Consider the following 15,173-nt stretch of genomic DNA (forward strand, 5'->3'; position numbering starts at 1 on the left):
TTACTTTCTTATTAATGTTTTTGTGTAAAACATGCCACACATTTTTCCAGGCCAGGGTAGGCTACACATTACAAGGTACTTGCAAGGTCAATGCAGCAAAGAAGGTCGATTACGTCGAGTTTAAAGGATTTCATCCTGACCTCTCAAATTATTGATGTACTGACTAAGATCACTTAAAACTCAAGTCCTGAAGAAATGAGATTCTCTGTAATTCACTTGCTACTGTGCTTAAAGAGACCTACAGTGAATCACTGAGCTCAGTTTTCTCACTCCCTTACCAGCTGGACTACTTCACTTTAATCACTGCCACATGTCAGCAAGGAAGACGGGGCTGGATGGGAATGCTTCGGTTGAGCAATAACAGGCTTGAAAGAGCTTAAATTGGTAAAAACATTCCAAATAGCTCAATGAGCTTATCCAGGTAGTAGCTGAGGCCATAAGACATTGGAGCAGAAATTCAGCCCATCAAGTCTGCTCCACCATTTAATCATGGCTGATACGGTTCGAATCCCCATTCTCCTGTTTTCTCCCTGTAACCCTTGAACTTATATAATGTTGTCAGTTAAAAGGAGTTATTTTATTATATAATTTATTTTGAAAATTTCTTTCACTAAAACATTTTTTACAATGAAAATGTTTTTAAAATGTTTATGTTGGTAATCTTTCTCTATCCCATTCCAATGTCTTTAGTAAATAATATTTTGATCAAAAACATCAAATTAATTGTACTGAAATATTTTATTGAAATAGAAGGTTTTTCATAGACCATGAACAAGATATCTCAAATCCCAAGATTGTGTTGCAACTACAACTATGTGTATTTTACTGGTGTTGTTTAATGTAATGAAATGTTCCAATGTGCTTCACATCAATTTTTTGAAGCAGAATCTGACACCATGCTACAGGAGACACTGTTAGGACAGACTGCCCAACTCTTAGTCAAAGAGGTAGGTTTCATGGAGCATCTCAAAGGAGGAAAGGGAGGGGAGAGATGCAAAGAAGGAATTGTAGATTTTCAGACCAAGGTAACTGAAGATGTGGACAACATGGTCATCCATCAGCCTTCCCTTATTGGAAAAGCCTTAAAGGGTTAAATTTGGGTAGGCTGATGCTTCCATAATTGAATAGGTTTTGGAAACACTCACTGTCAATGTACATGATAAATAACTGTGTAAAGAAGGTAGTGAAGAATGCCTTGGAAGTATCCTACAACATAAGTAGATAAGATAAGGCCTTTGTTTCATGTAATCGATCTCTTTAGAGCAGAAGGGATGGAAGCTTGGGCAGTTGCATTCTCCTCTTGCAGGATGTGGGAGTTAAGAGTCACCACTGTGTTCCTGCTGACTTCACCTGGGAGAAGTGCGCCTAAATCCAGCTCCTCACAGACTGCATTAGGGAACTGGCGCTAGAGCTGGATGAACTTTGGATCATTCGGGAGGCTGAGGGGGTGATAGAGAGGAGTTATAGAGAGGTAGTCACACCTAATTTATGGGATAAAGGTAGCTGGGTGACTGTCAGGAGAGGGAAAGGAAATATGCAGAAGTACAGGGACTCCTAGGGCTGTTTCCCTCAATAATAAGTACAGAGTGACGGCCGTATCAACGGAATTGATTTCCGCAGTTTCAGTTACCTGCGGTTTACCACAGCCCAAGCATATTACATGGAACATTCCAGAAACATGGACCGGGGGCTACCGGGAAGGTAAATTTCCCATTTAAATGAATGGGTTAGCTTCTATCGCAGTTTTTGACTTCCGCGGTAGGTCCTGGAATGTATCCCCTGTGGTTAAGAGGCAACTACTGTATACCATTTTGAGTATTGTTGGGCGAGCAGCCTACCAGGAGAAAGCCACAGCAGCCAGGATTTTGGCATTGAGCCTGTCTCTGTGGTTCAGAAGGAAAGAGGGGAGAATAGGAGAGTGCTAGTAATAGGACATTCAATTATGTAAGGAACAGACAGACAATTCTATGGTCATGAGTGAGACTCCCGGATGCTATGTTGCTTCCTGGGTGTCAGGGTCAGGGATGTCTCAGACTAAGTCCACAGGATTCATAAGGGGAGGCACTGCAGCCAAAAGTCATGGCACACATTGATCCCAGTGACATAGGTAAGGAAAGGGAGGAGGACCTGAAAAGAGAATATAGAGAGTTCGGTTGGAATCTAGAAGTCAGGACGAGCGGAGTAGTAATCTCAGGATTGGTGTCGGTGCTGGAAGCTAGTGCCGCTGGGAATAGAGAGCGAGTGCAGATGAACACGTGGCTGCAGGGCTGGGGTAGGAGGGAGGGCTTCAGATATGTGGATCCTTGGAATACCTTCTGGGGAAGGTGGGACCTGTACAAGAAGGATGGGTTGCACCTGAACGGGAGGGGCTCCAATATCCTGGTGGGTGGCTTGCAAGAGCTCTTAAGGAGGGTTTAAACAAGATTGACAGGGGGTGGGAACCTGAGTTACAGATCTGAATAGGTAGTGAACAGCCCGAGACAGCATGCAGAGAGTCTGTCAGGATGGATAGGCACTTAGAAAGGTGCAGTCAGTAGAAGTGTGTCTATTTTCACACAAGAAGTATCAGGAATAAGGGTGACGAACTCAAGAGCATGTATCAGTACTTAGAACTATGATGTTGTGGCCATTATGGAGACATGGATATCACAGGGGCATGAATGGTTGTTGGATGTTCCAGGGTTCAGATGTTTCAAAAGCAATGTAGGGGGAGGTAAAAAAGGTGGAGGAATGGCATTACTAATCAGGAATACTATCACACCTGCAGAAAGGGAGGTCATCGATGAGGATTTATGTACAGAGTCAGTATGGGGGAAGTCAGAAACAGGAAAGGAGCAGTCACTTTATAGGGAGTTATGCACAGCACCCACTGCCCCATACCTCCCGCCCCCCCCGCCCCGGAGGAACAGACTGGGAGGCAGATTTTGAAATGGTGCGGAAGTAACAGGACTGTTGTAATGGGTAACTTTATCTTCCCTAATATTGATTAGAACTTAGTTCAAATAGTTAGGATGGAGCAGTTTTTGTCAGGTGTTTCTGACTCAATATGTAGATAGGTTAACTACAGGGGAGGCCATATTGGATTTGGTGCTTGACAACGAACCATGCCAGATCTCAGATCTCTTGGTGGGAGAGCATTTCAGTGGTACTGATCACAACTCTCTGATCTCTACTATACTCATGGAGAGGGATTGGGGCAGATGGTATGAGAAATTATTTAATTGGTGGTGGGGGAATTACAATGCAATTAGGCAGGAACTGGGGCACCTAAATTGGGAGCAGGTTTTCTCAGGGAAATGCATGACAGAAATGTGGAGGTTGTTTCAGAATCACTTGCTGATAGTGCTGGACAGATTTGTCCCACAGAGGCAAAGAAGAGATCATAGGTTGAGAGAACTTTGGGTGACAAGGGATGTGGAACACCTTGTGAAGAGGAAGAAGGAAGCTTACTTAAGGTTGAGAAGGTAAGGATCAGGCAGGGCTTTAGAGGATTACAAGGTAGCCAGGAAGGAAATGAAGAATGGACCTAGGAGAGCTAGAAGGGGGCATGAAAAAGTTTTAGTGGGTAGGATTAAGAAAAACCCTAAGGTATTCTACACTTAGGTGAGCACATCATATCCACCTTGGGACTCTCCAACCACACAGATTCAGTGTCACTTTCACCAGTTTCCTCAGCTTCCCTCCCCCTACCTTATGCTAAATCCAACCCTCTAACTCAGCACCACCCCCTTGAACTTTCCTACCTGTCCATCTTGCTTCCCACCTATCTGCTCCAACCTCCACTCCGACCTATCACCATCACCCTCTACCTTCATTCACCTATCGCATTACTAGCTACCTTCTCCACAGCCCCATCCCCTTCCATTTATCTCTCAGCCCCCTTCCCCACACACTCCTGATGAAGAGCTTATGCTTGAAATGTTGACAGTCCTGCTCCTTGGATGCTGCCTGACTGGCTGTGCTTTTCCCATGCCGCAACTTTTGACTCTGATCTCCAGCATCTGCAATCCTCACTTTCTCCCAGACGGGATATACCCTCGATTACTGCAGGAAGCAAGGGGAGAGATGCTGCGCCTTTGCATCCTCACTATCCTCTGGTGTAGTGCCAGATGATTGGAGGGTGGCAAATGTTATTCCTTTGTTCAAGAAAGGGAATAGGGATAATCCTGGGAATTACAGACCAGTCAGTCTTAAGTCAGTGGTGGGCAAAGTATTGGAGAGTATTCTGAGAAACAGGATTTATGATTACTTGGAAAACCATAGTTTGATTAGAGATAGTCAGCATGGCTTTGAGTAGGGCAGATCATGCCTCACAGACCTTACTGAATTCTTTGAGGATGTCACAAAACACGTTGGTGAAGATAGAGCAGTTGATGTGATGTACATGGATTTTAGCAAGGCATTTGGTAAGGTTTCTCATGATAGGTTCATTCAGAAAGTAAGGAGGCATGGGATACAGGGAAATCTGGCTATCTGGATATGGAATTGGCTGGCTCATAGAGGACAGAGGATGGTGGTAGATGGAAATTATTCAACCTGGAGTTCAGTGACCAGTGGTGTTCTGCAGGGATTGGTTCTGGGACCTATTGGTTCTGGGACCTCTGCTCTTTGTAATTTTTATACATGACTTGGATGAGGAAGTGGAAAGGTGGGTTAGTAAATTTGCCGATGACACAAACGTTGGTGGAGTTATGGATAGTGTGGAGAGCTGTTGTAGATTGCAACGGGACATTGACTGGATGCAGAACTGGGCTGAGAAGTGGCAGATGGAGTTTAACCTGGAAAAGTGTGAAGTGATTCACTTTGGAAGGTGGAATTTGAATGCAGAATACAGGATTAAAATCAGGATTCTTGGCATTGTGGAGAAACAGAGGGATCTTGGGATCCATGTCCATAGATCCCTCAAAGTTGCCAATCAAGTTGATAGGGTTGTTAAGAAGACAAATGGTGTGTTGGCTTTCATTAGCAGGGTTTTGAGTTTAAGAGCTGCTAGGTTATGCTGCAACTCTGTAAAGCCCTGGTTAGAACCCACTTGGAATAATGTGTTCAGTTCTGGTCACCTCATTATAAGAAAGAGATGGAAGCTTTAGAGCGGGTGCAGAAGAGATTTACCAGGATTCTGCCTGGACTGGAGGTCATGTCTTATGAAGAAAGGTTGAGGGAGCTAGGACTTTTCTCACTGGAGCGATGAAGGATGAGAGGTGACTTAATAGAGGTGTACACATTGTTGAGAGGCATACATAGAGTGGATTGATAGAGACTTTTTCCCATGGTGGAAATATCTATCATGAGGGGGCATAATTTTAAGGTGATTGGAGGAAGATTTAGGGGAAATGTCAGATGTAGGTTCTTTACACAGAGAGTGGTGGGTGCGTGTAATGCACTGCTAGAGTGGTAATAGTATCAGATACATAGGGACATTGACTCTTGGATAGGCACATGGAAGATAGTACAATGAAGGGTATGTAGGTTAGTCTGATCTTAGAGTAGGATAGAAGGCCAGAACAACATTGAGGGTTGAAGGGCCTGTACTGTGCTGTACTGTTCGATGTTCTATCTTCTAGATGAGTGGGTGATCGAAACTTTAGTGGAAAAGCTTTCTGTACTTATAACAAGTGCCTTTCTGTAAAGTGTATTGTAACTGTGGAAATTATTATGTCTCCAATTGTCTGCCAGGACTTTCTTTAAACAGCTGATGCAGCTAATGACATGAGGATGATTAGGTACAATATTAAAGCATAGGTTTTTGAACATGGGTGGCAAAAGTAGGGTGAAATTTAGTTGAGGGAACCGTTAACCAGATGCTGCTGGATCCACTGCTGCAGAAACCATGTGGTTTCACCGACAAGCCAGTCAGAAGGAAATATGAATGGTATCTCTCCTGGTTTTCTCCACCTCAAAAATTGAATGTTATGCTTCATTGATCTCTGTACCCAAGCAAGACAATGAGGATATATCAGGAGGCCACTGATCACTTCAGATTTCTGTATTTCCTGGTAGATGTTGTTTAATAAGAAATGATTACTGCAAATGTTAGTATGAACAATCTAACAGGGGAACTCAGTGGGAATATGTCAACATTTGCAGGAAGACTTTGCTCAAGAGTGTATTAATAGTACTTGAATGGAATGCATGAACGTGAAAAGTCTTGCCTCAACACTCAGAATGTAATGTTTTAAAGGCTCCTGTCACCTGTTGGAACGCATTTTGTTTTTTTTAAAAGAGTGTTTATTTAACCTGTTTATTCCTTTTTATATTGTTGTACCCAATAATCTGTTCTTTTGTTGGGTTGTATCATGTTCTGAATGCAGAATCTATTCATCTATCAATTACCTTAGATTCATCTACTACACTCTGTTCCATTAATCAACTGGAGTTTAAAGTGATGGCTCCAATAATCAACAAAGCGCTAAATATTTTTCTGAAAGCTCTTGTGGTCATCAATACATGACAGAATTCCTATTTCATTGGGCTGTTTTACAGAGTCATACATCCCTTTTAAATTGTAGCTGTGGCGGGAATTACATTATCTACAGTAGAAAAGCATATTTACATCATAATTTTCCCTGCTCCAGTCAAACCACCTCTGCTCTCTCCATCTCATCCTATCGGCATATTCGTCAAAATTATTTCACAATTGTACGCTCATTGCTTCTCCTAAAATGTTTGATATTAGAGTCTTCAACCGCCCTCAGCAGTTGTGAGTTGGAAATACAAAAATACTTGCATTTCTATTTCCATTTCTCTTGAAATATCACAGACTTCAAATGTTAGTTTTGTTTTGCTTCAGATGCTACAGGCTTTCATTATTTTTTGGTTTTTTTAAACGTATTTTTGATCTTCTTTATCAAACCACTTTATGATTTTAATCACTTGTGATAAGACTATAAGACATACAAGCACAAGCAGGCCATTCAGCCCATTGAGTCTGCTCCACCATTCAATGAGATCATGGCTGATTTGATAATCTTCAACTTTACTGTATTTTCCCCATAACCCTTGATTCCTTTACTGATTAAAAATCTCCATCTCAGCCTTGAATATACCTAATATTCTGGCTCAACACTGAAGAATTCCACCCTATACAGCTGTAAGTATAATCTTATCTCTTGTTTATTGCATCCTCTCCACTATCTTTATATTCTTTTTAATAATATGAATAATATTTAATTATGTAATATTTAATAATAATAATATGAATGACACAGACTACTTTGTCTAATCGAGTTCAATGTACACGTTGTTGCTTTCCAGTTCTACTCAGGCTTATTTTGCAAGGAGTCATGAGTGCCTTACGATAGTGCCTGTGATTTCTTAGAATTTTGTGAAGGGGCTATTGTAGCAAATTTCTACCTCTTCCACTTTCAATCTCAGAGTACATCATGAGCTTGCTCAAAACTTCCACCGGCAATGTTGTTGAGCAGTAGGAGATTAAGCTCACCTGTTGTTGTAATTATAATTCCTTGCACAAATCAAAGAAATGTGTGCTTGCAGTTCAAGAAATTCATTCCTTTGTTCTTCATATAACATACAGTGATGACACTCCTCATGTTGCTGATGAGAAACTTGGTGAGGATGTAGTCCTGCGGATAATAAGCAAGTTAACCAAGTTGATTCAAGCAGTCTTTCCAGGTATGTGACAACTATAAATTCATATTAGCAGAATGAACACTAATTATAAATGTCCAAAACACACGAACCTGAAAAATACTAAATCACCAACCAGAATAACTACTCACCTGTGGCGGCAGCGAGAGCGGGTTCTGAGGGCCTGCAGCAGTAGCCCCATATCAACTGGCAATACTAGATTTAGTGGAGTGCAATGAGGCAGACTTGATAAGGGAGCTTAAAGTGTGCAACTCGTAGGAGGGCAGTGATCATAATTTGACTGAATTTACTCTGCAGTTTGAGAAGTAGAAAATAGAATCAGAGGTAACGGTATTACAGCTAAATAAAGGCAACTACAGAGGCATGAGGGAAGAGCTTGGTAGAATTGATTGGGAGAGGAGCCTAGCAGGAAAGACAATAGAACAGCAATGGCAGGAGTTTCTGGGAGTAGTTCAGGAGATCCAGCAGAGATTCATCCCGAGGAAAGAGAAGCATGGTACAGCAAGGATCAGGCAACCATGGCTGACTAGGGAAGTAAGGGATAACATGAAAGCAAAAGAGAAAGCATATAATGTGGCAAAGGACAATGGGAAACCAAAGGATTGGGAAGCTTACAAAGACCAACAGAAGGCAACAAAAAAAGAAACAAGGAGGGAGAAGATTAAATATCAGGGTAAGCTAGCCAGTAATATAAAAGAAGACTATAAGAGTTTCTTTAGATATATAAAATGCAAAAGAGAGGCAAATGTGGTCATTGGGTAGCTGGAAAAAGACGCGAGAGAGATAATTATGGGGAACAAGGAAGTGGCTCAGGAACTGAATAATTACTTCACCTCAGTCTTCACGATGTAAGGCACAAGTAAGATCCCAAAGATTTAACAGATTGAAGGGGAAGAGCTGAGTATGGTGGCCATCACCAAGGAGAAAGTGCTAGAAAAAATGAATGGCCTGAAGGTGGATAAATCACCTTGACCAGATGGGCTAAACCCCAGAGTTCAAAAGGAGATAGCTGAAGAGATAGTGGAGGCCTTAGTGGTGATCTTTCAGGAATTGCTAGAATCAGGAAGGGTCTCAGATGACTGCAAAATTGCGAACATGACACCCCTGTTTAACAAGGGACTAAGGCAAAGGGAAAATTACAGATCAATTAGCCTAACCTTGGTCATGGGTAAGATCCTGGAATCCATTGTAAAGGATGAGATTTCTAAATATTTGGGGAAGTGTATGGTAAAATAAGGCTAAGTCAGCATGGTTTCATCAAAGGGAGGTCATGACTGACAAATCTTCTAGAATTCTTTGAGGAAGTAATGAGCAGGTTAGACCAAGGATAGCCTGTTATCAACCTGGACTTTGACAAGGTGCCACACAGGAGGCTACTGAGTAAAATAAGAACCCATGGCGTTACAGGCTAGCATGGAAAGAAGCTGGCTCTCTGGCAGAAAACAGAGAGTGGCGATAAAAGGCTCCTTCTCAGGATAGCAGCCGGTGACAAGTGGTCTTCTGCAAGGCTCCGTGTTGGAACCACAACTTTTCACTTTACACATTAACAATCTAGATGAAGGGACTGCAGGCATACTGGCTAAGTTTGCAGATGATACAAAGATAGGTAGAGGGACAGGTAGATTTGAGGAGGTGGGGAGGTAGCAGAAGGATTTCGACAGCTTAGGAGAGTGGACAAGGAAGTGGCAGATGGATTACATGGGAAAGTGACGTCATGCACTTTGGTAGGAAGAGTAGTGGGATGGACTTATTTTCCAAATGGGAAGAAAATTCAGAAGTCTGAAGTGCAAAGAGACTTGGGAGTTCTAGTCCAGGATTCTGTCAAGGTAAACTTGCAGGATGAGTCAGTTAGAAAGGAAGGCAAATGCAATGATGGCATTTATTTTGAGAGGACTTGAATAGAAAAGCAGGGATATACTTCTGAGGCTCTATAATGCTCTGGTCAGACCACATTTAGAATATTGTGTGCAGTTTTGGGCCCCATATCTTAAGAAGGATGTACTGACCTGAGATCGTGTTCAGAGGACGTTAACAAGAATGGTCGCAGGATTTAAAAGCTTAACATATGAGGAACGTTTGAGGACTCTGGTACTATACTCAATGGAATTGGGGGGGGGGGGGTTTGAATTGAAACATACAGAATACTGAATGGCCTGGACAGAACAGATGTTGGGGTGATGCTTCCGTTGGTAGAAGAGCCTAGGACCCAGGGGCACAGACTTAGAGAAAAGGGAAGACCTTTTAGAACAGAAATAAGGAGAAACTTCTTCAGTCAGAGAGTGGTGAACCTATGGAGTTCATTGCCACAGAAGGCAGCAGATGTTCGGTCATTGAGTATATTTAAGACTTGGATAGATGGGTTCTTGCATATCAAGGGGATCAAGGGTTACAGTGAGGAAGTGGGAGAAAGGGGTTGAGAAACGTATCAGCCATGATTGAATGGCGGAGCAGACTTGATGGACTGAATGGCCTAATTTCTGCTCCAATGTCTTATGGTCTATGGTCTACATCTTTCCCGCTTTTATTTCAAGTCATTACGCAGTTGCATCCCTACAATGGCAACCAGATGGTACAATTACAACACTTAAAAGGCATCTGGATTGGCACATGAATAGGAATAGTTTAGAGGGATACAGGCCAAATGCTGGCAAAGGGGAGTAGATCAGATTGGAACGTCTGGTTGGCATGGAGGAGTTGGACCAAAGAATCTGTTTCCATGCTCTATAACTGAATAATTCTGTAACTATAACTCTGAGAAAGAATAATTTGACTCATTTTAAAAAAAGAACTCCTTAGTTGATCGCAACAAATATTTTTATTTCATTCAGTCCACAATTATGTCAAATATAAATTAAAAATTTGGATAACTAAATCAAAATGAAGAAGCTAATTGCAAAGTTTTCTTTAAAAAAAGAGATGAATTTTATTACCTACTAACCTGAGGAGTGTTGGAGAGGGAATTGGAGATGCAAGCATGACATAGGTGATAAGTTTTATAAAGGAGTACAGACGGGAAGCATAAAGAGACAACAATAAACCAAAGAACCCATTACTGCACAGAAAGAGACCATTCACTTCATTATGTCTGCACCAGGTGGAAGAATAATCTAGCTGCCCATTCTAATCCCATCTCCCAGCACCTGATCAATGGCCTTGCAAGTTCCAATGCTTCAGGTACAGATTCAAGTACTTTTTTGTAATGCGTAGAGAGTTTCTGCCTCTGCCACCAAACTGGGTAGTAAATTCCAGGCAGCTACTTCCCTCTGGATGAAATGTTTTTCCTCATGTGTCCTCTATTCCTTTTACCAATCACCTTTAATTTATACCCTTTGATAACCCTAATGTCTCCTGTAATGTAACTGAGTCTTTCTTGATTATTCTCTATCTAGGCCTCCCAGTATTTTTATGCCTCGATTAAGTTGCTCCTCAGGCTTCTCTGTTCTAAGAAAACCAACCCTTGTCTATCCAATCTTTCCTTATAGCTGCAATTTTCAAGCCATAGCAACATAGTGGTAAAAGTCCTCTGTACTTTCATTAGAACAATTATGTCTTCTTGTAAAGCAATGACCAGAACTGTACACAAAATTCTAACTGTGGCATCTTATACAGTTTCAACATTATATTACCTTTGTATTCTATACTTTATTCAACAAAGGAAAACACTCCATATACTTTCTTTACCACCTTCTCTCCCTGTCCTGTCACCTTCACCTGCAGCCACACATGCTAAGGTGTCTCATTTCCTCTATCCCTCTCAATATCCTCACATTTATTGATATTCCCATGTTTTGTTTGTCTTCCCAAATTCATTACCTCATTTTCTCCAGGTTGAATTCCATTTGCCATTTTTCCATCCACTCAACCAAAGCATTGATTTTGTTCTGGAGTTGATAGCTATCTTCCTCATTAGCAACTGTACTCACGTTTTTTGTCATCTGCAAATTTCGCAAGCATGTCTCTCACATTTATGTCTAAATCACTAATATTTACCACAAACAGCAAGGGACTCAGCAATAAATACCATTGGACACTACTTTCCGTTTTGAAAAAAAAAATTAATCATCTCCCTTTGTTTGCTGTCACTAAGCCAATTTCAGTCCAACGTGCCAGAGTCCTTAATGGGACATTGGGATTTTACTTTTCTGACCAGTTTGCCATGTAGAATCTTATTAAATCCATGCAGATAGCATCAACTATGCTTCCCTCACCAACCATTACTTCATCAAACTGGGTAAGACATGACCTTCCTTTAAGGAAACTATGCTGACTATCCCTGATTAATTTTTCAAGTAACAATTAGATTAGATTAGATTACTTAGTGTGGAAACAGACCCTTCGGTCCAACAAGTCCATACCGACCCTCCGAAGAGCAACCCACCCAGACCCATTCCCCTACATTTAGCCCTTCACCTAACACTATGGGCAATTTAGCATGGCCAATTTACCTAACCTGCACATGTTTTTTGGACTGTGGGAGGAAACCGGAACACCCGGAAGAAACCCACGCAGACCCGGGGAGAATGTGCAATTAATTTTATCTCTTAGAATTGATTCTAATAATTTGCCCACCATCAAATTCTGATTGTCCCATAATTATTTGGCCTATCCATTACACCATTTTAGAATAATGGTGTACTGTTCACAGGCCTCCAATATTCTGGTAGCTCCCCTCTAGTCAGGATTGAAAAATGATTCTCAGAGCATGCGTTAGCTTCTTCTTGACTCCCCTTATAGGTAGGATAAAATAATCTGGCCCTTGTAATTTAAGCACCTTCAAGAATATCAGAGCAGCCAGTAATTCCTTTTCATATATTAACCTTTTGTAACTAATATTTCACACTCCTTCTTGATTTAGAATGTCTGTATTATCCCACTCCTTTGTGAAGATAGAAACAAAGTATTCTGCCCACGTGCAAGTTACCTTGTACAATGCTATTGGCCCAACCCTTTAGTTATCCTCTTGCTCTTGTTGTACTCTTAAAAGAACTTTGGGATTTCCTTGGGATTTTTACCTGCTATCATTTTTTACTTATCCTGTTTTTACTTTTATAATTTCAGTTTTTACTTCTGCCCCCTTACTTTCTATATGCCTCTAGGTTTTCTTTTGACTGTCGTAAGCTTATTGAGCTTATTCTTGCTCTGGATAGCCAGGGGGCTCTAGGTTTGCAAGTACCACTCTATTTCATTTGTGGGGACATGTCTGTACTGGCTGTGGAATTTTATGTTGGAGTGGTTCTCACTGTTTCATAGTTGATATATATCCTCAGCAGTGGTGAAGTTTGTAAATATCTTTTGAGTTGTCAGTGAATGGATGCTTCCCAGTTTGCTTTTCACTGGGTGCTGTCTTCTGAGATGAGACACACAAGTAGAGTGAATCTCAGTCTTTGAGAAACATGTTTTGGTCCTGAAATGTCTTGATTGTAAAAATTAGATAGTGGACAGTAAATTAAATAGTCCATATTGGCATTGTCATAACAACTCTCAAAAATTGCATTTCAGATCTTAAAAGATTCCCTTAGGAGAGGGAGAGAAAAATTAATTGCAGTAGATCAATTTCACCATGTTGTGCCAGATCCTTGTGAAATAGTTTAGAAAATTTGCACATTGCTCCTTAGTTCCTCACTGAAACCTTACGAGTACCATGTCTATAGCCAGTACTGAGGCTTTCTTAAATTAATGGGGAAATCTATTCTTATTACATAGGCAAGTTAAACAATCATGCCAAAACAGCTAGAATTCACATTATAGCATGTGAACTGTGACTGCAGATTCTTAGAATTCAGATATAATATCAATATATCTTAAAACACTTGAACAAATTGACTTTCTGTCTCTAACCTTTACTTCCAGTTGTCACAGTTTTTGATCATGTGTTATGGTTAACCTTTACTATTTTAGTTGCTGTACTAATACTTCTCGTCTTATTTTTCTACATCAGCTGTTTTGTCATCAGCACAAGACTCAAGCTATTAGTCACCCTGTAGAGCTGTTTTCTAAGGTCCTTATTACAACTCTATTGCTATCTTATATCTACAAAATGCTTATTTATCATCTGAGAATAAACAATGACATTTGACAGTTGAAAGTTAAATATTGGAAAATGCCACCTTGTTCACTAATGTCTTTTTGGCAAGGAAATCTGCCATACTTGCCTGGTCTGGGCTACATGCAACTCTAGACTTACAGCAATGTAGCTGACTCTTAACTGCCCTCTGAAATGGCTTAGCAGGCCTCTCAGTATCAGAGAAATCAGATATGCCTTGTCAGTGATGTCCACATTACTTTCATCGCATGCATTCATGAAATGTGGAATCATTCAGCTCAGAAAGAGACCTTCTAAAAGAGCTATCCAATTAGTCAAACTCCAAAGTGGCAAAATTCTGTTGATGCTGGCTATCTTAAGTAAATGCGCAATGTTGGAAGAAATCAAGCTTTGCATCTGTCGAGAAAGAATTAAAATCAACATTGAGTCCATTATGACTCTTCGGTACTTGATCCACTCACCTGCTCTTTTTCCTGCAAATCTTTCCTGAAAGTATTTACCAAGTTTCCTTTTGGAAGGTATTATTCAATCTGCTTTGGCTACTCTTTAAGAATGCCCTACATTTTAAGGAAATAAATTATGCTCAACTTCTCATTGGTTCCTTTGCCAACATTGAAACTCTTTTATCATGGTACTTGATTGAGCATCTATTTGCCTCAAGTCTGATATGACAGGTAGTAAATAAGGTTGTCCTAGAGCGAAATTAGATACCAAGCCACACAAGATAGTATTAGAAGGTGACCCAAAACTTGACTTCAAACAGCATTTTAAGGGAAGGTAGCAAACCTTCAAATTATCTGGGCTTCTCCAACTCTGGCTTCTTAAACATCCCAAACTTTAATGGACTGAACTGTCGCTATTATTTAACTGCCATTGCTGATACCATAGATTGTGATCTATAGTTCTGCTCTCTGTTTTTCATTCTGGAGGCTCCTTTAGCCTTGGCTAGACTAGCCCCATTGAGTCCAGTGCATCTCTATCTTTGCCATATCAAAGGATGGCTATAGCCTGAATCTTAGGCATTCCAATAAACTTTTTATTTACATTTTGATATATAGAACACTAAGTACAGCTCTTTTCTTTTTTCTGACTTCAGATTCTTGATATCATATCCCTGTGTCGTGTCAAATGTGCTATTTTCCCAGTTGGCCACACCTGGCACCTTGTGGCATTTGCCACCTCTACCAGTATGTGGTATTGGGTAAGGCTTGTTTGAACGTAGTCATTGCCACCAATCCTTCTTTATCTTTACTTTCGCTTGGGTCAAGATAGTGACTAGCAATGAGGGCTACCCCACCATAGAGTATGTACACCAGAAGTGCAATTCTTAGATAATAAAAAGGTTTATTGTATGATGCAAGTGAGTGAAGCTATATTTTAGTCAGTCATAATTGCTAGGATATTCAGATGCAGATACAATTGTGTCTGTTCCTTCTAAAACTGAGATAAGACTTACTATCTCCATCTACAGACTATGAAATCAGTAGAATGGGTAGAGTCATAGAGTGATATGGCATGGAAA

At 40.8% G+C, this 15,173-nt stretch overlaps 1 protein-coding gene across 3 annotated transcripts in view; it reads left to right on the forward strand.

Annotated features, from left to right (window-relative positions):
* Positions 1-15,173, forward strand: part of LOC140453416 (acid sphingomyelinase-like phosphodiesterase 3b) — a 67,166-nt gene that overhangs the window by 15,123 nt on the left and 36,870 nt on the right. For all 3 annotated transcript variants that reach the window (XM_072548068.1, XM_072548069.1, XM_072548067.1), the window contains exon 3: positions 7,535-7,632. In XM_072548068.1, the coding sequence (XP_072404169.1) occupies positions 7,535-7,632 (98 nt within the window). The remainder of the gene's footprint in view (positions 1-7,534; positions 7,633-15,173) is intronic.

This window comes from Chiloscyllium punctatum, chromosome 27 (genome assembly GCF_047496795.1).
Source record: "Chiloscyllium punctatum isolate Juve2018m chromosome 27, sChiPun1.3, whole genome shotgun sequence".
In the NCBI taxonomy this organism is placed as follows: domain Eukaryota; kingdom Metazoa; phylum Chordata; class Chondrichthyes; order Orectolobiformes; family Hemiscylliidae; genus Chiloscyllium; species Chiloscyllium punctatum.